Below are 22717 nucleotides of genomic sequence, written 5' to 3' on the forward strand. Positions count from 1 at the left end.
TATCAAGAGTTACTTGCTTGTAATTTGCCAAGGCTCACCGCTGTGATGAAATTATATCTTCCCAAATGGATAATTGGGATCTAAAATGGGTCAGCTATTGCGCTGTCCTATTGGACTCGTCCCTCATAGAGTAGGTCAGGTCGAAAAAATCGCAGGAACTATGAACGATAATTTAGGCTTCCAGGAGAACAATATGCCCTGTGCATGCTCTGGCACTTTCCTATGAAGAGATTGTATTGTTATGTATGGCCCTGGTAGAGAGCCATTAGCAAGAATAACTCAATTAGAATTCAGTAACTCACTGCTATGACTTAGCAACAGTTGAAACAAAAACTATTACCAACTGTTGCTATGTCAAAAAGGAATCCCAGGCTGCTCTGACAGGCTTCTCTGAGAGCCAGTGAGAGCCATACTGGAAACCAGGGGGAGGAGCTTTTGGGCGAGAGGGCACAGAGAGTGGTGGAGGTGGGTGGCCGGGGGCCAGGTTCTTTTAATACACATTTTGGACACAGGACAGGGGCCATGTTATGAATGGCTTCCCATTACTTCTCTGCCCCTGTGTCGTAGATGATAAAAGGGGCAGATGATTTTAGGGACCTTACATAGCAAAATTATAGATGGTTAAGAATTGAATTGGGGGATTTTTTTTTACCTCAGGGCTCTGAGTGACATCATAGACAACTCAACTCTCGCTCTTGTCTTTCTGATATCACTGAGAACCCCCGGAGTGAAAAACATCCCCATTATTCACTGGAATCCATCTATTATTCTATATGTTATTGCATTTAAATAGCATTTAAACTCCATTCAGAGTGCCAAAGGGCATTACCAGACGGGTAGCATGCAACACCATGGGGAAGTACTTGGTTGGCAGAGAGCTGAATTGCAGTGTGGTCTTTGTAGGACCTGCTTTGTTATCATGGACGGGGAACCAGAATGGTGCTGTTATCCTGCCTTAGGTTGCTGTGCTTAGGTGTGTATAGAGCGATGCACATTGTATTCATTTACTGCTGTTCCTGTTTGAGTGATCTCTGTAGATCCACCCAGAGCCACAGAGGATACAGACACTCAAGGCAGATGCTCCACATAATTCCCGTGGAGCCACATGTGAGCAACCCACAGGCATGCACAGTGCACATGCAGTATAGACAGCCATGGTAAATGATCTCAAGGATCCATTGAGCAGCAGTGAGGGGTAACTATTGGTCATTCGCCTGAGAAACACAGCCATACTAATGATCTTTAGGCACTAACCAGAGGTGACAGAGGTATGCCCAGCGGGTACCCCACAGGAGACCTGTGGTTGGAGGCAGTCAGAGTAATGCTCAATGGGGGTTCACCGAAGAAGGAGAGGAGATTGATCCATGAGCAGTCACTCTATGTGTGCATCGATGAGCAGCTGAAGGCTTAAGGCATGCACTGTTTACAGGCAACCAGCCTGTAACCCTAAAAGGTTCATCCAGGAGTGACAGAGAAGCAGCCTGGGATAAGGGTACTGACCTCAGGGGAGGTGCTGTGTTTAGCAATAACATATGATTTAAAAGCACCAGCTGCAGAGTTATAAAGATGATGATGAAACTTGTAAAGCGCTTGAATGCCCAGGGGCGTCTTGGTGTTGAGTGAACAAAAAGGGAAAGATATCTACCAATAATGCAGAAAAACTAGTAAATAGGTACAGTGCAACAATATGTGCAAGCATGGCTAAGAGCTAAAAAGCCATGTTTGAAGCATCTTTCTGAAAGATAGTAAGGAGGTGGCAGATTTGAGTTTGGCTGGAAGGCTATTCCACTGCAGTGCCGTACATCTAACAAAGCTTCTGCCACCCCAGGAAGAGCACTTAAAAGGCAGAACCAACACACTGGTAGAAGAGCAAGAATGTAAGGTTCTAGTAAGGCAATACTGCTTAAACCTTCTGCGCAAATATGCTGGGCCAATTCCATGTAAGGCCTTAAAAGCAATACATAGCGATTTGAAGGTGATACGAAGCTTAACAGGAAGTCAATGTAGTTTCTTAAGGGCCAAAGCGCGGTATCGGGAACTGGGGAATATCAAACAGCAGTTGAGCTGCAGAGTTCTGCAAGATTTGTAATTTATTTAAAGAGCTGGTTTGCAGGTTTTGATACAGACCATTGCCGTAGCCTATCCTGGCCAAGACTAGGGCAGAGGCCACTGTTTTTCGAAGATCAGCAGGAATGAACTGCATGAGCTTCCTTATGATTTTTAACATACAAAAGGAAGAGGAAAAGATCGCATTTACTTGGTTTTAAAGGTGAGTTTCTCATCAAGAACGAAACCCAGGTTCTTTACCTTCTTGGATGGCCTGGATTACTTGTTTGCCCAGCTTTCAGGCAGAAATAAAATGTCACAATAACTCTTGTGATTAACAGTTGGAGCTCATGAGGGTTATTGGGGGGTGGGGTTATCCTCCATCTTCATCAGCAGCAGGCAGGCACAGGCTCCCAGCCTGCCGCAGCAATAGGATTGGCTGGGAGCGCCCAGCCAGGCGCTCCCAGGCAGACTGGGAGCCTGTGCCTGCTCTCTCCAATCTGGCAACACAGTGCTGGGCTGGAGAGAGCACAGTGTGCATGTGTGTTTGGTCGGCTTGAGACGGCCGGCCAAGCACAGTGCACTCCCCTCATTGCTCGTCAACCCAAAAGCCCCGCCCCTTTAACAATGAAGGGATAATAAACTCAGGGGCATATTTATAAGCCCCTAGCGCCACCTTGCGCCACATTAGCGTCATGTTTTAATGTGGCCCAATGAGGCCAAAATTCTCTCGCACATTTACAAAGTGGCGCAATGAATGCATTGCACCACCTTGTAACCCTTTTGCTACGTTATGCCTGCACCAGGCATAATGTATGCAAAGGGGACATTCCCTCAGTAGGGGGGGTGGAAATGATGCAAAGAAATCTAACAGTTTTCCTTGCGTAATTTTGTAAGACACTTTTAACACCTGATTAGAACAGGCTTTAAAAGGGGGCTTCGATTATTCATAATGGGCCCCTATGTACTCTGCAGAGTACATCAATAGCGTCATGAAAAATGATGCCATTGCCCCCTACCCTGGGCCATGGTGCACCGTATTTTAAATACAACACAGATGGTGGCGGTAGGGGGGTGGTAAAGGCCGCAAGAAAAGCAGTGCTGCACACTGTGCAGCACCACTTTTCTTAAATCTGCCCCTTAGTTTATTATCTTTTCATTATTAAAGGATTTGCAGCGGTTGCTGCTGGTGGGGGACGGGATAAGTTGCCACTGGTGAATAATGTTCCAGCTAGAGAGAGATCTGAATTTTGCCTAGTGGTAGTTTTGACCCCCATAAAGTAGCGCAGGGGGTTCATATGCCTGCTGCAAAGAACAGATCTGTATTTTATGTATATAACTGGGTGGATTAGTAAAGCCGGCCTTTACCAGAGCTTTTAAAAAATGAAATGTATGTGAGAGAGTGGCTATGGAGAGATGAGGGGCACTTTTGCTGGGTGCTAGTGAGGGAATCTGAGGATGAGGCCATGGGGGGGGTGCCAAAAAAAAGATTGTCGCACTGAGTGCCACCAGCGCTAAAGCCAGCACTGGTCATAGGGCACCACTGTAAGTGATGCAGAGTCTCGCTACTCAGGACCAATAGTGGGGCAATCTGCAGGCATGACAGAAACTTTGGAGGGGCCAGGAGCCAAGATTTCTGGAGTCTCTCTTTAGTTACTTTCTGAACAGGAAGCAGCACGAAATTCAGGAGAAATGTATTGTAGGGAAGGATGAAACACGGTATTTGGTACCACCTAGTGAAGTTTCTAAGTTAGCTACATTAAAAAGTGACAAGCCAGACCTCTTTTATTATTACAACGTGATGTGGCAATAGGAAAGTGGGGCCCCGGCTCTCCTCTGATCGAGACTTCCCTGCCACCCCTGGTAACAGGCAGATGGGACCCAACAGCAAGCGCGGCCCGTCCTTTAGGGCGGAGGGGCCATGCCCCCCACCTTTTGCCCCCATGAAGAGTGTCTGTCAGGCTGAACAAAGGTCAGCCTGATAGACACTCTTCATGTTCAGGTCAGGCAGCCAGGAGCAGATATGTGCAATTTGCGCTGACTCCTGGCTGCTTGAGCTGAACTTTGCTGGGCTGAAGAGGTCACAGCTCCTGTGGACGTGACCTCCTCAGCTCAGCAAAAGTGCCTCAAGGCCCTCCCCCGGGTGACGAGGGAAGTGTCACCCATTGACTTCGATCTGGGCGCTTTAGGTTTAAGCCCTGAAGCACCTAAGGCGAGTGTCAATCAGTGACACCTCGTCACAGAGTGGGGTGGGGTCAGCAGTCTCATTGATCCCATCCCACTCTGTGACGAAGTTGGGACTCCTGCCTTCCCTCATTGGCTGACCTAAGGTAAGCCAGCGAGGAAAGGCAGCAGTCCCAGCCCTCCTGGGACCGAGGCTGAAGGTAAGTGTGTGTGTGATCTTCTTAAATGAATGTTTGGTGCGTGCGTGCATGTTTGAATGTTGATCAGTGTTAATGGATGTGCGTTCATGTGTGTGTGTGTGAAAGAATGAGTGCAAGTGTGCTGTCCGCCCCCCTCCCTCCTAAAACTGCCGGCCGCCACTACCCAACAGGTCGCCATCAGGATGCAGGTTCACTCACAAAAAAAAAAATCCAGATACAAACAAGACAAATATGGGCAGTAATTGTTAAAAAGATACAAGTTTTACAGCAGGACGTATTCTTAGAATGGAAGTGTGGATGAAGAACATCAACACTTGGGCCCATATTTATACTTTTTGCCGCAAAACAGCGCCGGCGCTTGTTTGCGTCAAAAAATTTACAGCTGGCTAACGCCATTCCAATGTGCCAGGTGGGCGCCTTATTTATGGATTGACATTAGCCGGTGCAGCAGGCTGGTTAGAGTAAAAAAAATGACTCTTAATGGGCAGCGCAGGCGTAGGGAAGAATGGGGGTTGTGCGTCAAAAAATGGTGCAAGTCAGGTTAGATTAAAAAATCATAGCTCTAACCGGACTTGCACCATTTTTTGACGCACAACCCCCATTGAAATGACTCCTGTCTTAGGAAAGACAGGAGGTACACCCCCGCCCAATGGCCATGCCCAAGGGACTTCTGTCATGGTCACTGGGCACAGTGGCATGTAGGGAGGCCCAAGTTATGCCCCCCTATGCCACTTAAAATGTTTTAAAAAATTTACTTACCTCAGCTTACCTATACTTACCTGGGATGGCTGCCCCCATCCATGGGTGTCCTCCAGGGGTGGGCAAGGGTAGCAGGGAGTGTCCCTGGGGGCAAGGAAGGGCGCCTGTGGACTGCTTCCATGGTCAGAGACCATGGAAATGAGCCCACAGGTCCCTTAACGCCTGCCCTCACCCAGGCGCAAATCAGGCTGTGCACCATTTTTTAATGCCCACCCCCTCCTGTGCGTCAAAATGACGCAGGAGTATAAACAAGGCGCACATGTCTTAAAGTCATTTTTTGGACGGGAACGCCTACTTCGCATGTCATTAACGCAAGGCGGTTTCCCGTATCCTGAAAATGACGCACACTGCTGAATTTTGACGTTCACTGGGTCGGACATCAAAGTAAAAATCTGGTGTTAGGTTTGCACCAAATTTGCGTCAAAAATTTTGATGCAAGTTCAGCAAACACAGAGTATAAATATGGGCCTTGGAGAAACTACATTAACTGCTGAAAGTGAGAGCAATAACACACTGCACCTGCGCATTCATAGGCGAAAGGACAGGGACGAAAATGGCAGCCAAGGCCGGTAGCTTCTCGGTTTAAAAATAAAAATTAGAGGTACCGTGGCCTGAGGAAGTATCCCTTGTGGCTTCCTGGGGTTCTTATCTCGAGAGTATCCGAAATCTAGAAAATCCCATCATGTGGGACGTTTTGCAATTGTTTGCAGTCATGAAGGAGTGGCTATCAATGCCATTCGAGATAACATTTTGGTCTGGCTGTTGGCATTTGTTAGTAGCATCCAGACAAAAGAAGCGTCTCATCTTAACTACAGGAAAAGAACAATGCAACCAGCAACCACTTCCTACACGCTCAAGAGTGGAACTAAAGGAAACTGTCATTGAATCAAGATTGCCATCTTGTGGACAGTTGAGAAAACGCTGCCACATTTCACAGTCACTTTCTCCAAACTAATATGCCAAAAATTATTTTGATATGCAAACTCCCATTTCAGACCTGTAATCCAGTTTCAGCGACACTGCGCCAGGAAACAGATTTTACAACGCGGCCCTTACCACGCAATACCATTATCACGCATCTATTGCAACATATTTGCCTTTACCACCCATGCCTTTACCCTCAAACTTTTATTGAGCATATGCACACCATGCCACTAAGCAGGCTGAGCGCCATTTTTTAAGGCCCTCCCCCTCCTCTGCGTGATTTTTGCACAGGAGGATAAATAAGGGCCTTTGAGGCATTTTTTGCCCAGGAACGCCTACCTTGCATCTCATTGACGCAAGGTAGTTTTCCGCAGGCAAAAAATTTCGTTAACTCCAATATTTTGGCACTAGGCATGTCTAGCATCAAAATATAAATATGGAGTTAAGTTTGCGCCAGATTTGCATAAAAAATAAGGACGCAAATCCGGCGCAAAGAAAGTATAAATATTGGCCTAAGTGCCAGATCTACAAGAAAGTGGTGCATCTGTCCTGATGCGCCACTTTTCTTGTGCCACTCCTGCCCCACCTAACGACACCTTGGTTGCGCTGTATTTACAATACGACACACTGTGGTGCTCGTTTCTACATTAGTGTCAAAATTCATGACGCTAGTGTGCCGCTTTGCTGGAGTAGCACCATAAATTATGGTGCTAGTGCAGCAAAGCAAGAGGGAGGCTCATAAGCTACTATGGGCCATCACCTTAGTGCCTGCCCCGAGAAGGCGTTAAAAATAACCAAAAAAATGTTGCATTTAAACCAAATCCAACATCTCCAGAAGCTTACTAGGAAAATGGAAAGGATTTGAAGCATATCTGAATGCCATTGATGGAGATTCTTTTACTCACAAATAGAAGTTTGCTATATTAAAACATTGTTTAGGATCTGAAGGTCACAACATTTTAAAACATATTCCTAAAGAGGTAGCATTATTAGAAGAAGGTGAAAGTGATGGGGGTGAAGATGAATATGCATCTGCCATCAAGTCAATGGATGTAAGGTTTAAGGCATGTAAGAACGTAACAATGGAAAGACACAAGTCTTATGAAAGAGTGCAAGCATTTGAGGATGAAATGATTAGAGACCAGGTAGTGGAAAAAAAATAACAACAAAAAAGAGCAAGAAAATTTATTGTCCACTCCAAGTTGAACGTTACAGAAGGCAGTGGAAATTGCAACTAGAATAGAAAGCATTACATCCTGCATGGGGCAAATGTCTGTATCTGAGAGCAGGTTAATGCATCAGTCACAAGATGTCCGAGCAATGAAAAGAAAGTACAAAAAAGGAAAAATGATTTAGAAAAAGCAAACAAGAGAGGAAAAATGAACATGTAACCAGGTACAAAACAGTTACAATGTTACTGGTACGGAAGCACAACTCACCTTGGTAATTCTAATACGTGCCTGGCTGTAGATAAGTTGTGTTCCAGGTGTCAGAAAAAAGCCCGCTTTGCAAGGGTGTGTAGATCAGTAAACTAAACGTTTGCAAACAAAATACATAAAGTTGAGACAAATGATGATAATGAATGCAATACATCCTCAAGTGAAGAAAATGAGGTGCTCACTATTAAGGATATGGGAATGGAAGAGAGAGTGTGGAATGTGCCATCAGATGAGAAGAAAATACCATTTTGCATGTTACCTATAAATTGTGTAGAAGTCAAGGTTATGGCTGACTCAGGATCTCCATTAACATTATTGGGTGAGAAGAAATGGAGAGAGGTTTTTAGTGAGCATGAGTTTCATTTAAAAAAGTTTATCATACATCCTCTAGGGTACTGTGGTAAACATTTTGAAATAGGTGAGCTTAATGTAAATATAGTCTTTAAAAACAATGTCACACACAGAACTGTATATGTAGCTAAGGATGGAGTTTGTTTACTTGGATGGTATGATCAGTGGCGGATGGTGATTTTAGGACGGAGGGGGGTGGTGGGACACACAGGCACACATGCACTCTCACACCCATTCATTCACACATGCACACACATCCATTCACAACACTCACATCAAATATAAAACATACACACATGCACCAAATATTCATTAAAAAAAAACACACACACACACTTACCGTCAGCTCTGCCTCGAAGGTCCCAGGAGGGTTGGAACTGCTGCCTTCCCTCATTGGCTAACCTAAGGTCAGCCAATGAGGGAAGGCAGCAGTCCCAACTCGTCACAGAGAGGGAGGGGGTCAGTGAGTCTACTGACCCCACCCCACTCTGTGATAAGGTGTCACTGACTGACATTCGGCCCGGGGCTCTTCAGGGTTTAAAACTGAAGTGCCCAGGTCCACAGCAATCAGTGACATTTCCTCTCGTCATGAGGGGGAGGGCCTCAAGGTACCTCTGCTAGGCTGAAGGGGTCACACCCACAGGGTTGTGACTTCTTCAGCTCTGCAAAGTTCAGCTCTGGCAGCCGGGAGCCTGCACAAATAGAGCATGTCTAGCTCCTGGCTGCCTGACGAGAAAATTAAGAATGTCTGTCAGGCTGATCTTTGCTCAGCCTGACAGACACTTTTCTTTAGGGGGAAAAGGTGGTGGGGGCATGCCTGCTCAGCCCCAAAGGATGGGCCGCTGCCTGGTACTATCAAGGAAACTTAGGAACTTTACTAGATCCTAATAATCCGGATCTGGTCATACTCAAGAAAGACTATGTACAAGTATGTGCAAAATAGGAAGGCAGGTGGAAAAGGCTATTTCCAGAAGTTTTCAGAGAAGATCTATGCTTGTACAAAGGATTTGTACATAAAATAAGACTACAAGAAAATGCTCACCCAGTAGTAAATGAATTTCGGAGGGTACCCTTAGCATTATGAGGAGAGTTAAACTAAGAGTTGAATAAGCTATGCAAGTGTGGAATAATAGAACCCATTGAGTCATGTGATTGGGCAGCACCTATTGTAATAGCTCAAAAGCCAAATGGTTCAATTAGGATGTGTGTTGATTTACGTGATCTAAATAATCACATATTAATAGATCAATACACCTTGCCTAATATTGCAGAAATGCTGTTTACTCTCAAGGGTGAAAAGGTATTCAGTTTACTTGACATGACATCAGCATAGCATCAGAATGATTTGCATTCAGAATGCAGACACTACACAACGTTCATTACGCCAGAAATTGTATCAATTAAAATAAATGCCTTTTGGGTTGGCTTTTGTGTCTGCAGTCTTCCAACCAGCTGTGGAAAGATTGTTCAAAGTCATGGATGGTGTGAGAGTGTTTGAAAACGTTATGTTAGTGTATGGCGCAGGTCAAACACAACATGATGAAAGATTACATCAGGTGTTAGATATTTTGAGGAACAAAGGGGTGACAGTTTAGAAAAACTAAATATTCACACTATAAAGTATTTAGAATACAAATTGTCTGCAATTGGAATTGAACCAAAAACTAGTTTAGTGAAAGCCATTGAGGAGTTTCATCCACCAGAAAAAAAAATCAATTGAGAACTTTCATGGGTTTGGTTGAATTTTACACAAGAAGACATACAACATGAGATGTCTCTTAAAGTAAAATTGTAAATTAACATAGGATAACGAGTGTGAAGGAGAATTCAATAGAATTAATAGAGAGAGTGTGTATGCCATTGCCCTAAAACCATTTGATACCAGAGATCAAACCATAATAATGACTGATGCACGCCAAAAAGGATTAGGGCAGTTCTCAAGCCATGCAGGAATGCAAGGAACAAAGTTGTGGTTTTTGCATCCAGAAGTTTAAGAGGTGTAGAAGCAACATATTCTGTAATAGAACGCGAAGCTCTGGTGTGTTAGTGAGGTGTTGCACACGTCAAGCCATATTTATGTGGATCATAAACCTTTAGTGCAGTTATTTACTACGGAAGGGGGTAAACAATTCAGTAGTACCAGAGAACATGAGAAACAAAGTATTCTGGCACATGAAGGCTACATTGGTATGCGTTTGATGAAAAAAAGAATAAGAGAAACGTTTTGGTGGGCAAGTCTTGACAAAAGTATGGAACATTTTGTTCTGCCTTTGTGCCTTCAGTGTCAAATCACAAGTGACTGTTCCTAGTCTTGTAGAGGCTGTTGAGGTTCCCAACAAGGAATGGAGCAAACTAGCTATTTATATAATTGGTCCCATGATGTTATCAGGAGTAACACCAGAGTACAGAATAGTAGTTATGGATTATTATAGTTGTTTGCCCGAGTTTTAAACCCTGAGTGTGATGAAGTGTTTGGAATCAATATTTGCCAGGGAAGGAATTCCTGAAGAAATTTTAAGAGATAATGGGAGTCAGTTTACATCTGCACAATTTGTAGAGTTTTTGAGATTTTTAGGAATCAAACATACCAAGACTTCTTTATATCACCCTGGGAGTAATGGTCTTGTAGAAAGATTTAACCGAGTAATTAAGGAAAATGTACAACTAGTGAAGGTTAATGGGTTAAGTTGTACATTGGAATTGAAGAAATTATTGTAGGCAGTATGCACCACAGTGAATGCCAACACAGTTGTGTCTCCGTTTTCTGCTTTTGAGGGGGCATGTTCCGGCATCCAAGATGTTAAGAGGATGGATGTGAGTTTTTTTTGTCCCTACGGCTAAGGTTGAAAAAGTGATGGAGAAAAGGATACAAGCACATGGAAAATATATACAACCTCATGTAAAAAAATCTTGTAAGAGGAAGAAAAATGTGAGAATGAATGTGGGAAATGTTGTGTGTGTGAAATGTTCTAGAATCACACTCAAAGGGGAGTCTACATTTTCAGATCTTACAAAAATATTGGAAGTAAGGAAATGTGTAGTGAAATTAGAAGATGTAAAATACAATAGCACTAGCTCATTTCACAGAAGGAATGGCCAAAACAAGTGATGAAAGGATGAAAAAGATGTGTGTCAAAGGACTGCTAAGGATGAAGAGAGTAAATGCGGAATGAAACGGGAACTTCCTTTAAGAGAAACAAGAATACCCTGTAAATTCCAAGATCACATTTGACAAAATGAAAGCTCTCCTGTGTTTCTCCTTTCCTTTCATGGTTAAGACAACATATATGTGATCTAATGGTCATGACATGAAAATGTGATACTATTTTAGAAAAGAAAGGTGAACTCATTATAGCAATTATTGTAAAGACTTGAATTTTTGTAAGTGTGTTGTGTACAAGTGTGTTTTGTTAACAATTTTTTATCTTGTTTTATTTATTGTAAAGGAAGATGATGTGTTGGGATGTATGTATTGTGGCAGTGTGGAATGTGAGGGTATCAATGTTCCAGAAGGATTGAGGGATGAGAAGTGACAGTTAGGTGGAAGATGACAAGGAGGTGAAACGCTGTCTTGTTGTTTAGAATAAAACTTATTGAACCTGTTTGAAGTCCTCATCTTTGTATCTTGCTGGGGTGCCACTAAAAACTGCAATTTCTGGGGGGTCTCAATTTGCTGTGTGGTAGTAATACATTCAAACAAGAATCCTTGTGCAGACAGACAGGCAAGGGCAGCAGCAGGGCCTTGCAATATGCCTTCAAGCTTGGCCCCCACTCTTAAAGAAACAGGCAACATGGAGATGTGGCATCAAAAAAGTGCAATGCAGGTCTTTGGGCTACACGTACTAACCTTTGGTTTTGCGACTTGCTCTTTGCGAGTTGCAAAACCATATGTTACACAGTGTTAATGACACTATTTGCGATTCGCAACGGGGTCGCAAATGCCCTACCTCATGAATATTCATGAGGTAGGTCGCAATTTGCGTCCCCCTTGGGAATGGCTGCACTCACAGGGATGGTGGCCTGCTGGAGACAGCAGACCACCAATGTCTGTGAATGCTTTTAAATTTCACAGTTTTTTTTGGGGGGGGTGGGAAATGCAGCCCATTTTCCTTAAAGGAAAACGAGATGCATTTCAAAAACAAAAAATGAAACGTTTTTGTTTCATTTTTTCAGAGCAGGCAGTGGTCCATAGAAAAAAAGTTTTTACTGCCATTCACAAAGGGGAAGGGGTCCCATGGGACCCCTTCCCTTTTGCGAATGGGTTAGCACCAGTGTGACACTGGTACTAACTGCGATTGTTTTGCAACCGCATTCGGGGTCACAAAACAATCATACATGGGACTGCGAGTCGCAATTGGGAAGGGAACACCCCTTCCTAATTGCGCCTCCCATTCCCTTTTTCCTATAGTTTACTGAATTTCAGAAATGGGTTGGAACATGCCAAAGTGCATTTTGCACATCGCAAACGGCCCGATTTGCTGTTTGCGATGTGCAAAATGCTGCGTACATGTAGCCCTTTGTTCTTTAGGCAAAACTGCTCTCACAAACTGAACTACTGATGTGTGAGATGGACAAGTGTCTATATCCAGCCATTTGACACTTCTGGTGATTAGCCAACAAGGAAAAAAGGCAAATGTGCAGGCTTTCTTCTGCAGTGGTGTGCAGATCTGGTCTAGCACCTGGTTTGAATACCAGCTTCCAGTGCTAAAAGCTGGTAATCAATCCTTTGTAGGGGATTTCCTGCTGTGCAATAGTTCCACAGGTCATGAGGGCTGTCATTTATTCTTGCCCTCCAGTGATGAAAACAAAGATCCTGATAACCCAGCCACCCCTTCAACAGAGATCCAAAAAATGCTTGCACCACGCTGACCCCACACACTCAGAAAGGAAAGATCCTTATATGAGGGAACAACATGGATTTAAAGACCTTAGGAGTAGACCTCTATCCCTCAGTTACATTTCAGCCTTTGCACCAGTGTTACAAAGGGTTCTGCCATTTCTTTCACCCTGTAGACAACACTTACCGCTTCCGTCAGCTTAAAGGGATCAAGCTTGTAACAGAGGTTCCATCACCCTTCCCTGATAATCATCATCCACAATATGGCAATTGTTGTTGATCTGACTGAGGCCATTATTTTCACAACCATCACAATTGTCATACCACCCCGCCTTTAAGAACACATACAATTTCTCAGGGAGGAACCATGTTTGACTTCATTTTTACTAGGATTAGTGTAACACAGCCCTGCACAGAATCCGCAGTGTTATATTGGGCAAATGCTGAAAAAACATTGTGCATGGACTACGTATCACGTGTTGAAGATGTCACTGGTCTCACATTTATTAAAAATGTGTTATCTGCTTGATTTTAAATACAAATGTGTATAATGCCACAGTGCTAAGAAAAGCAAATGGGGTTTGGTATTACAGACGCATCCACCAGTACAAATGTCTCCATATAGTGCCCAAGTATATATAGTGTGTGATTTCACCTCAATATGGCTGCTGCCTCGATTGAACTGCTGGGCCTATCTTACTGTTCTGTCCTTGGACTGAGTGAGCAACAAGCATGGCAGTCCAATTACTGTTGGTTTCTGTTGTGTCATTACGGGTGTGGCTGTCTACAGACTGCTGCACTCGTGGTGGCAGTCAGGACAGCGACAGCCCGACTGCCACATTACAACCCTGGTCAGGCCTCTAGCTCCCCCAGGATCCATGATTCTTGCAGCGTGATGGTGGCGGAGATCATAATCCGCCAAGGCAGCGCTGCCCTGCGGATTATGACCTTGTTCTCTGCCAGCCTTTTCATGGCAGTTACACTGAATTAACAGCCATGAAAAGGCTGGCGGAGAACAGATGCAGGGGGATTCCGGGGGGGGCACACTGCCCATGCACTTGGCATGGGCAGTGTAGGCCCCCTGCCCTGCACCATCGCAGTGTTCACTGTCTGCTTTCCACAAAGGCAGCGGCCACCCTGTCCAGAGTTTGGCAGATGGGCTTTCCTGTCCGACAAACTCGAAATGAGGCCCTTAGTGGTCACCTACCTCTGATCAGAGATTTCTCTGCATGGACAGCACACTCTAACTTTCCTCCTTAGTGCCTCCTTGCTAGGTTTACCTTTGAGTCTGATCCACCTCTACAGTACTTCTGCTCACAATCTTGAGCCAGCTTACTGTTTCAAGTCTTCGTATTACACAAATTGAAAGACTTTCTCCTTGAATTAGACTTCAAGATGTGTGTTTAAATCCAGGCCCTGATACATCTCAGCAGCAGCAACACTCTGTTCACCAGCATCCAAGATCCCCATGTAACTCCATTAAAGAGCAACATCCATTACAGGATCCAAAGATCGAATGACAAATTCCAATAGATACCTTTTACTGCCTTCATCACCTCCAACGTCTGCTGTTTCATCTTTAAAGCTGTAAACCTAAGCATCCCACAGTGCCTGACAAACCCCTCGGTGGGAAACAACACCCGCATCAACAACATCACCAGGCTTGAAACAGAGAAGCTCAGGAAGGAATGTTAAGATTTCCAACCTTCTCTTGTTATGTAGCAATGATGTGGAACTCCTTTTCTACACAGACAGAATACAACAGCCTCCCTTGTTCACTTCTAAGAGGAAGTTAGGACTCATCTATCCAAGCATCATCTCTTCTTTGTGTAGCTCTCGATGGACGATACATTGTCTTTGAAGTGTGTTCCTCTTACCTATAAATTCCATCCTCTCTCTTCATACCTAAAATCCCTCCAGGGTGTTGTTTCTTGTAATCTGTTTTTCTGTTGTACATTGACTTACCCTTGCTTTGTAGCTAGGTTTGCACCCTGCATGCACGCCTACAAGTACTTCAGTGATACTTCACTGTATATCTCTTATCATTCACCAGCACTGAAGGTCTCAAAGAATGCTTCACTTTCAGAAAGTGTTTCCTTTCCATTCGTACTGCAGCAGCCTCTTACTGTACATCTCAAGTATTTCATCATATTGCAAGTGTATGCCTTCTGCTTTCCTTTCCCCACAGATAATCTCAGGATGTTTTTTTTTCCTGCACTATGCATGCTCCTGTCTGCAATACTATACCTGTCATGTCCTGTTCTGCCAGAAGCTCACTCTCAGGAATATTTAGAGCCCTACATCCTTAGTTCCAGTTCAGTATAACGTTTGTGTCCCATGGTGCTCGTTCCTCTTCCTAAGGGTGCCTGCCCTACAGTGCTAGGATATGCATTCTGTTTTTCTCCTGTGATTTGATCCTGATGCTACAGCCTCAGTGTATTAACATAAGCAAGTCTACCTCATTTTCTTAGTTCTGTCCTTTCTGTCTCTGGACCATGGCATGCCGACCTAAAGAGTGCTACTCACCCAAGATGTCAATCTGCCGCTCAGGGATGCTGTTCACACAATCTTGTATTGATTTCTCATCACAGACGTCCAGCTGTTTGATTTGTAAGGTCTGCCCCAAGGCTGACCCAGCAGCAGATTCAAGCTTGGCCTTCTTTTTCAGGTCTCTCATTGTAGCAATGACTGAAACAGACAAAGACATCAGGGCATCAAAGACCTCCATCAAAGACGGTGAGAGCTGCAGGCTCTTGAGCACAGAAAACGCTTGGACAGAGTCCTACAGGTTTATCCACAGAGCATGAAAAACACAGGGCTTGACAACAACCAAGAATGACACCTGTGTCTGTAGCAGGTTATTGATGAATAGTTATACTGGGGGCTCATCAAGCATTGGCAATTCAACCATGAGGGAAATTATGGTAAAAGTCACTCATTCCAATTTTGCTGAACCGGTTATGGGAGTGTAGTCATGAGAACGTGTCTGCGAATGGAGAGGGCGGTTGTTCTTCTTTTTTCATTGGTCCAAGGTCTTCACAACGGTCTTGAAAGCAGAGGGAGGAGGATGGACTGCAGTGTTTTGCTTCCAGCTCCTCTGCCCCACAGCTGCAGAATGAATTTGGCAAATGATTGAAATGTTGAAGATGGCACTGGTCACGCATTTAATAAAAAGTGTGTTATTTGTTTGATTTGAAACATCATTTAGTGTAATTCCACAGTTTTATGTAGCACGAACTTTTCCCGAATGTATTGGAGTGCTTTACATGAGCACCAGTTAAATTACACAAGGACACATTCATTTTTTTTTTTTTCGACACAGGAAAATTAAGTGATTTGCCTAGAATCACAGGATGTTGAGCCGACGCCGAAATTCAAATTTTGTTCCCCAATTACAAAGTCGCCATCTCTAGCCGTTACGCCACATCCTTTCCTCACAAATATCTACATATAGGGCCATATAGGGTAATTACGGCCCTGGCGGTCTTAAGACTGCCAGGGCTGCGGTGGTGGTCGGACCTTCGCCTTGGCCGGCCTTGTCATGATGTTCACTGTCTGCTTTACAGACAGTGAACATCACGACGGGAGCTGCTGCACCCTACTCACTACAGCATTGTCACCGGCTCTATTATGAGCTGGCTTCAATGTTGTAGGACGTTTCCTGCTGAGCCAGTGGGCTGAAACACCGTTTCTGCCCGCTGACCCAGCAGGAAACTCTTAATGGGGCCCACGGGAAGGTGCCTGCACTTGCGGCAACCTGACCGTCGGGACTTTGGCAGATTGCCATTTCTGTCCACCGATGTCATAATCCACCCCATAGTGCCCATGGATATATGGGGGCATAATTACAACATATTTGCGTAGGGCAGCACCATAAGCCTATTTGCTGCGCTGCCATACGCCAATGTGAAAGGGCAGGAATGCGCAGTATTTATGAAATATGGTGCATTCCTGTCCTTTCACCCGGTGCACAATTTGGTGCCTAGCGCCAATGTAGGCTCCCTTGCACCATGGTGGAAGGGTGTCTGCTTTGCATGCTGGATTGTTTTTGTGCAGGAAGGGGCACCATCCTGCACAAAGACAATCTGGAGAGGTGTTTTACTCTTTACATGTGTAGTACAGAATGCAGCACACATGCAAAGAGAAAAAAACGAGGAGAAATAAAAATATTTCTTTTTTTTTTTTTGTAGATAGATCAGTTGGTTGGCGCTTTTGTCACAGAGATCATTCTGTTACTTCTAATTCATAAGTTACCATCCTTCTAATATAGCACGTTGAGCTTCAAACTCGCATCAAAGTGCTGCATGCAAACCTTCAGCATGCTAAGGTTGCTAAAAAACAGAGGGCCTTATTTAAGAAAAGTGGCACTGCATTGAATGGAGTGCCACTTTTCTTGCACCACCCGAGACCTCTTAGCGCCACCATGTGTGCGCCATATTTATGAGACAGTGCACCATGGCGGTATTAAGAACAATAGCGTAAAAAATGTTGACGCTATTGTGGCGCATTGCTCCACTAGCGTCAAAAATGTTAACGCTTGTGGAGCAAAGTGCAAGGAGGCCCATTGACTAGGAGTGCGTCCTTTCAGCAGGCATTAAAAATGACGCCAAAAATGGTGCAATGAAATCTTGCAAAGATTTCATTGCACCATTTTTGCGGGACTCCTTGTGCCGGAACTCCCCCATTGCATACATTATGCATGTCTCATGCATGATGTAGCATAAAGGTTTACTAAGTGGTGCAATGCATGCATTGCACCACTTTGTAAATATGGTGCAGGGAAAAAGCCACCTTAGTGCCGCCTTAGTGTGTAAAAAGAAATGACACTAAGGTGGTGTAAGAGGCCCTTAAATCTGCCCCAGAATTCCTTTTGGTAGCCTTACATGTATTAGTGTAGACACTTCCAACCACTCTGTTTCATTTTATATCCTGAGTTTGTAGGACAGATTTACTAACACTTTGCACCAGGTTGTGTCACTTTTGTGATAGAAACTGGCACAAAGTGTTGTTTTGTGATTTACTTCCAGTACAAACCCTGAATTGTGCTAGAAAGAAGCCCTAAAATAGTGTGATATAGGACTATGCTCTATTTAGCAATACTTTGTGTCAAGGTGACTTACCATGTGTTGGTCATGGATGTTCCCATGCAACCACTCATGCAATTTGATGCTAATCCACCTCTACTGTCCTTGACAGAAAGGGATTTTTGTCAAAAATTACACCTCTTTGAAGGAGGCATAATTGTTTATCACATATACAAAGTGGTAAAGTGTTAAACCTTATCCTAGTACAGACGTTTGCACTAGAATGGTACCCTTCCTTTACAAAACCTATGCTTCACATGACGTGCACACCCTTGCACTATGGTGCAAGAGTGTGTGCATTTGTGCAAGGCAGCCTAAGGTAAGCCAACACTAGGGAAAAGAGCAACAGTGCCACCATACCTTACTGGAGAAGGCACTATTGAATTCTCTCCTTTTCACACAACACAGAGCAGGAACTTTGGTTACTATGTTGCTTGAAAACTTAGTAAATCTGCTGCTTCGTTTCTCCAGTTGAAGCAGTCATAACATATAATGCCAGTATGAATATCATGTAAATCCTAGACCTTGTGGCCCTCAACGGTATGTAATACTTCCTACCCATTGATTTACACATTCATTCATTATCTCTGTATAATGTGTGTGTGATGTAGAAATGACACCCTACACTGGTATGAGTAGTGCTATAAAAGAAACTAAATATATGTGAGAAAGGGACTAAGGAGAAATGAAGGGCGCTATTGGAGGGTAGTAGTGAGAGGATCTGTGGAGAAGGATGACACTAGGAAATGGAGGGGGGGCAACAAAGATTGTCACACTGGGCACCACAATGCAAAAGGCAGCTCTGCAAGGGGATGTGGGACAACAGGTAAGTTGTGCACAGGGACTTGGCATGTACTTTAGCTGGCAAAAAGAGCAGTAATTTGTGCAGCACAGCAAGGCGAGTCAGTGGGAGAAGGGGTAAAGAATGCAGGAAGAATCCAATATTGACCACAATAAGTTAACATAGACAGTTGTGGGGGGAATGAAAGAGAGAAGGTGACAGCCTGTTAATTTTGACCCAGCTGAGGTAGCTCCATATCCTGCCTAACGTAATACCATACTTCCATATACATACCCTAAAATAACCCACCCAGCTGGGCACCATGAAGTACTTGAAGTTTGTTGCCCCAATCGTACTTAATAGGGAAGCGATGGTGGGCATGAGAGCCTGGGATAAATGCTCACACTTGAACACAATACCAAATCAGACTTTGCATCTGCTTCAAACTAGTTCACAAGACCTACTTTCTCCACACAGTGCAACCCACCTCCGACACGAATCCACCATGTACACTAAAACATAACAAACATCACTCAAAATCCCATCACTGAGGATCACTGCAAACCACTATTCACCACAAACACCATACCCCAATTTGCAGAACATGACATAAGACATCACACAATCCCAGGTCACCTGATCAACACAATCCTTTACACAGTAGTGTGTCAGTCAGAGCCCACACATAAACTCCTGCCCTACATGAGTACCCAGTTAAAGCCACAGTTTAGAAAACATATATATCTTGATTTACATTACAAAGAAATACGGAAAATTCTCTAAGTATGATAATCAGTAAAGCAAACGAATACGTCCTAGTACCTTACTCAGCAGAGATGTTATTATAGTGTTATCACTTCTAGCCCCTATCGATGCTGTAACTCTGGACCAAAAAGACAATATTTTGGAAGGGGAAAATGATGATTGTGAGTGACATTCTTTAGGCAATGCCTCAGGTACACCATTGTGTACCAGAGATTACTGAAACAGCTGATCACTTGTAATAATGATTTTAGCAACAGTGACTTCAAAGTGGGATTGCTCCAAAATGACCTCTGGAAGTTCATTGCCAGATCATGTCTTGGTAGCTGAACAACCAAGTTTAGATTCTGTAGAGGTTTGTGTCTGCAAACCTCACAAATCCTACCAACAACCCCATCATCCAAAGGACTAACTGGACTGGACTGGCTGTTTGTGGGAACTTATTTGCTGTAAAGGTAATCCTGTGTCAAGGGTTAGGACAAACTATGGCCCTTATTTATATATTTTTAGAGCCGCATTTGCGTCATTTTTTGATGCAAAAGCAGCGCAAACTTACAAAACACAATTGTATTTTGTAACTTTGCGCCGATTTTGCATCAAAAAATTACGCAAATGCGGCGCTAAAAAAGTATAAATATGGGCCTATGTGTCTCAAAATGTTCAGAAAACTCTGGGGCCCATTTCGCACACTGAGCCAGTTTTAGTCAAGATATTTGAGCCAGGGATCCACCCAGAGGTTCCCTGTCAGTGTTTCCCCTAAATATAGACTTACGAATATAGGTTGACTCTAATATTGAGACTATAAAATATTGTGGACAAAAATATCCAAGGTAAGAATATAGTTTTTTCAATTTAATACATAGTAATATTGAAGATGTTTAAAATATAGTTTATTATAATAGTTTATTATGTTGTTTTATAAAATTATTTCATCAGTTAGGTTATTGCAAGATTTATTTTCAAATAATATTTGAGCAAAGCATTCTTTTTTGGATTGGTTTATTAGGGGATGTTCTTATATTTATATATGAATTCAGTTAATTGATTGATCTGATTTTTATTAGTTATATATGCGGTCACAGGTTTAATACATATTTAAGTTGTTGGTTGAATGTTAATTTTAGGATTTGGTGTTTCGCAGGATTTTGGGTGGGTAGTGCTTTTGAGTTATTCATTAATGTTATTAGTTTATTTTTTATTTATATTTATGGTTATAATGTAGCTTAAAATGATTTAATACATTTTAATTTTGGTTTGGGGGTTTATTGGATGACTGGGTGTGTGGGTGTGAAGTATTTAAGTAAAATACAATTACATTTATGATAACTGATTCATATATCAATTATGCTTTTAATTTTTCAATCATTGTTCTGTATGTTCAAATATTTTTCACCTATTAAAATTCTTTGTATTTATGTCTTTGTAAACTATTATTTTATGGATTTCTATCACTAATGTTGTTCATTGGCATTTAGGTGGTATTGTTATTTTTATAAATTAACAATGTTTACATGTTAAATATTTTTTTTTTTTAATTGTTTTTGTAATTTTTGTGGTATATTGGGAAACGAAAGGGTAGTTTTTTAAAATATTTTATTTAATAATTTTTCCACAAAAAACACACATGCAAAACAGAGATGAAAATGCAGGCTGCGTGGCCTAACAGGGAAAATCTGTAATACATGCAATGCACGTGTCGATAAATTCAAACAAAGAGGTATGGCATTTCCAACGTTTATTAGATGGGGCAGGAGAAGGGGGGGCGATGGAAAGAAGGGGTGGGGGAGGGCAGGGAGAAGGAGAAGTACACAGGCACATATCTTGAAACGAATCAACACAAAGTCGGTGATTAACCACCAACAGGAACGGTTCACGTACTTAATATAGCCGATACAAACATCTCCAATATTGCCCAACACTTTCCGAAAGTTCAGAAGCCCTTGGGGAGGCTGCGGCACTCTCACCCAGGTCCCAACATATGCACTTCTCCAATGTTTGATAGAATGGAGTTAGAATATCAAATCTTCCACCCCAATGTATAAACATTTTCAAATGTTTGTTAGGCTCAGGTTAGAATAATAAATTATGCCCCACTCCCCATGCATGCACTGTCCCCTGTGCTTGTTAGATCAGAGTTAGAACGGAAAACAGAAACCCACCAATGCATAAATTTTCTCTAATTTTGTTAGAATTGTGTATTTGAATTGTGTTTGTGTATTTACGTAATTATTTTGGATTGGAGTATGGTTACTACATAGTACTTTATGCTGGACTTTGTCAAGATATTTTGGGCATATTGAATTTGAAATTTTTTTTTTTTTTTTTTATTCATTTCCTATTGTGATTTTTTAAATGATATGCTATGTATTTTATTTATAATAGTTGACAACATTTAAAGTATATTTAAAATTTGTTTTAAAATGATTATTAAAAATATTTTATGTGGTAGTTTATTTCATGATGTTTTTGTAATTACTATAGAATGTATGTAATACTTTTTGTCATTTATAATCTTAAAGTTTATTTTTTGATTAATTATGAATGTTTTCTAAAGGTATATATATATCTGTTTTCAAATTAATAATTTAATATTTATGTTACGTATTTTTAAATATATTTATTTACAAAAAATAGACTTCTGTTTTAAATTTTAACAATGTTGAGTTGAAATATATATATATATATATATATATATACTTACCTTTAGAATATTGCTATTTTGAACTACATTATATTTCTATTTTTGATCACAATATTTTTTTACTTTACATTGTAAGTACGTAAAGTTGATGGATTCACCACAAAATGTTTGGGCTATGACATGTATGTAGTTTATATTTCACCATAAACCTCTCCCTCGGTCAAGTTTGATTACCTCAGTATTCCCCTGGAACAGATTGTCCCGTGGAAGTCTGAGAGATTGTAAACAATAAAGGCAAATGGGGTATAACCTCAGTAGGTAATCCAAAATCCCCCAATTGATGCCCCCCACAGGCGCAGCATGTCAAATGCCACCTGGAAATAGGTGAATCGATAAGTGGACAGCGCATGTGGCACATCAAGCACTGTCCATCTGCAGGCCTCTGTCCTGATTCTTACTGTTCTTGCCTGGGGGGCACACAAGGCTGATGATCTTCTGATCTTTTGTAAACTGCCCCTCCTCGAGCAGCACATTCTCACAAGAGACTCTCTCACTTGGGCTCCAGTTCTGGTTTATAAAGTCAGTGCATGTTGTTTGCACAGAGGACAGTCCACTTCATCTTCTTCCTTGTAGGTTACAGCAGCTGGGGAAGCTCCATAGTTACAGCGTTTGTCCTGGCCATGAAGGTTACAACAACACAAGATGCTGC

At 42.5% G+C, this 22717-nt stretch overlaps 1 protein-coding gene across 1 annotated transcript in view; it reads right to left on the minus strand.

Annotated features, from left to right (window-relative positions):
- LOC138299275 (retinol dehydrogenase 8-like) overlaps positions 1-22717 on the minus strand; it is a 43253-nt gene that overhangs the window by 7840 nt on the left and 12696 nt on the right. Inside the window, exon 2 of the mRNA XM_069237428.1 lies at positions 15267-15428. Within this exon, the coding sequence (XP_069093529.1) occupies positions 15267-15428 (162 nt within the window). The remainder of the gene's footprint in view (positions 1-15266; positions 15429-22717) is intronic.

This window comes from Pleurodeles waltl, chromosome 6 (assembly GCF_031143425.1).
Source record: "Pleurodeles waltl isolate 20211129_DDA chromosome 6, aPleWal1.hap1.20221129, whole genome shotgun sequence".
Lineage (NCBI taxonomy): Eukaryota > Metazoa > Chordata > Amphibia > Caudata > Salamandridae > Pleurodeles > Pleurodeles waltl.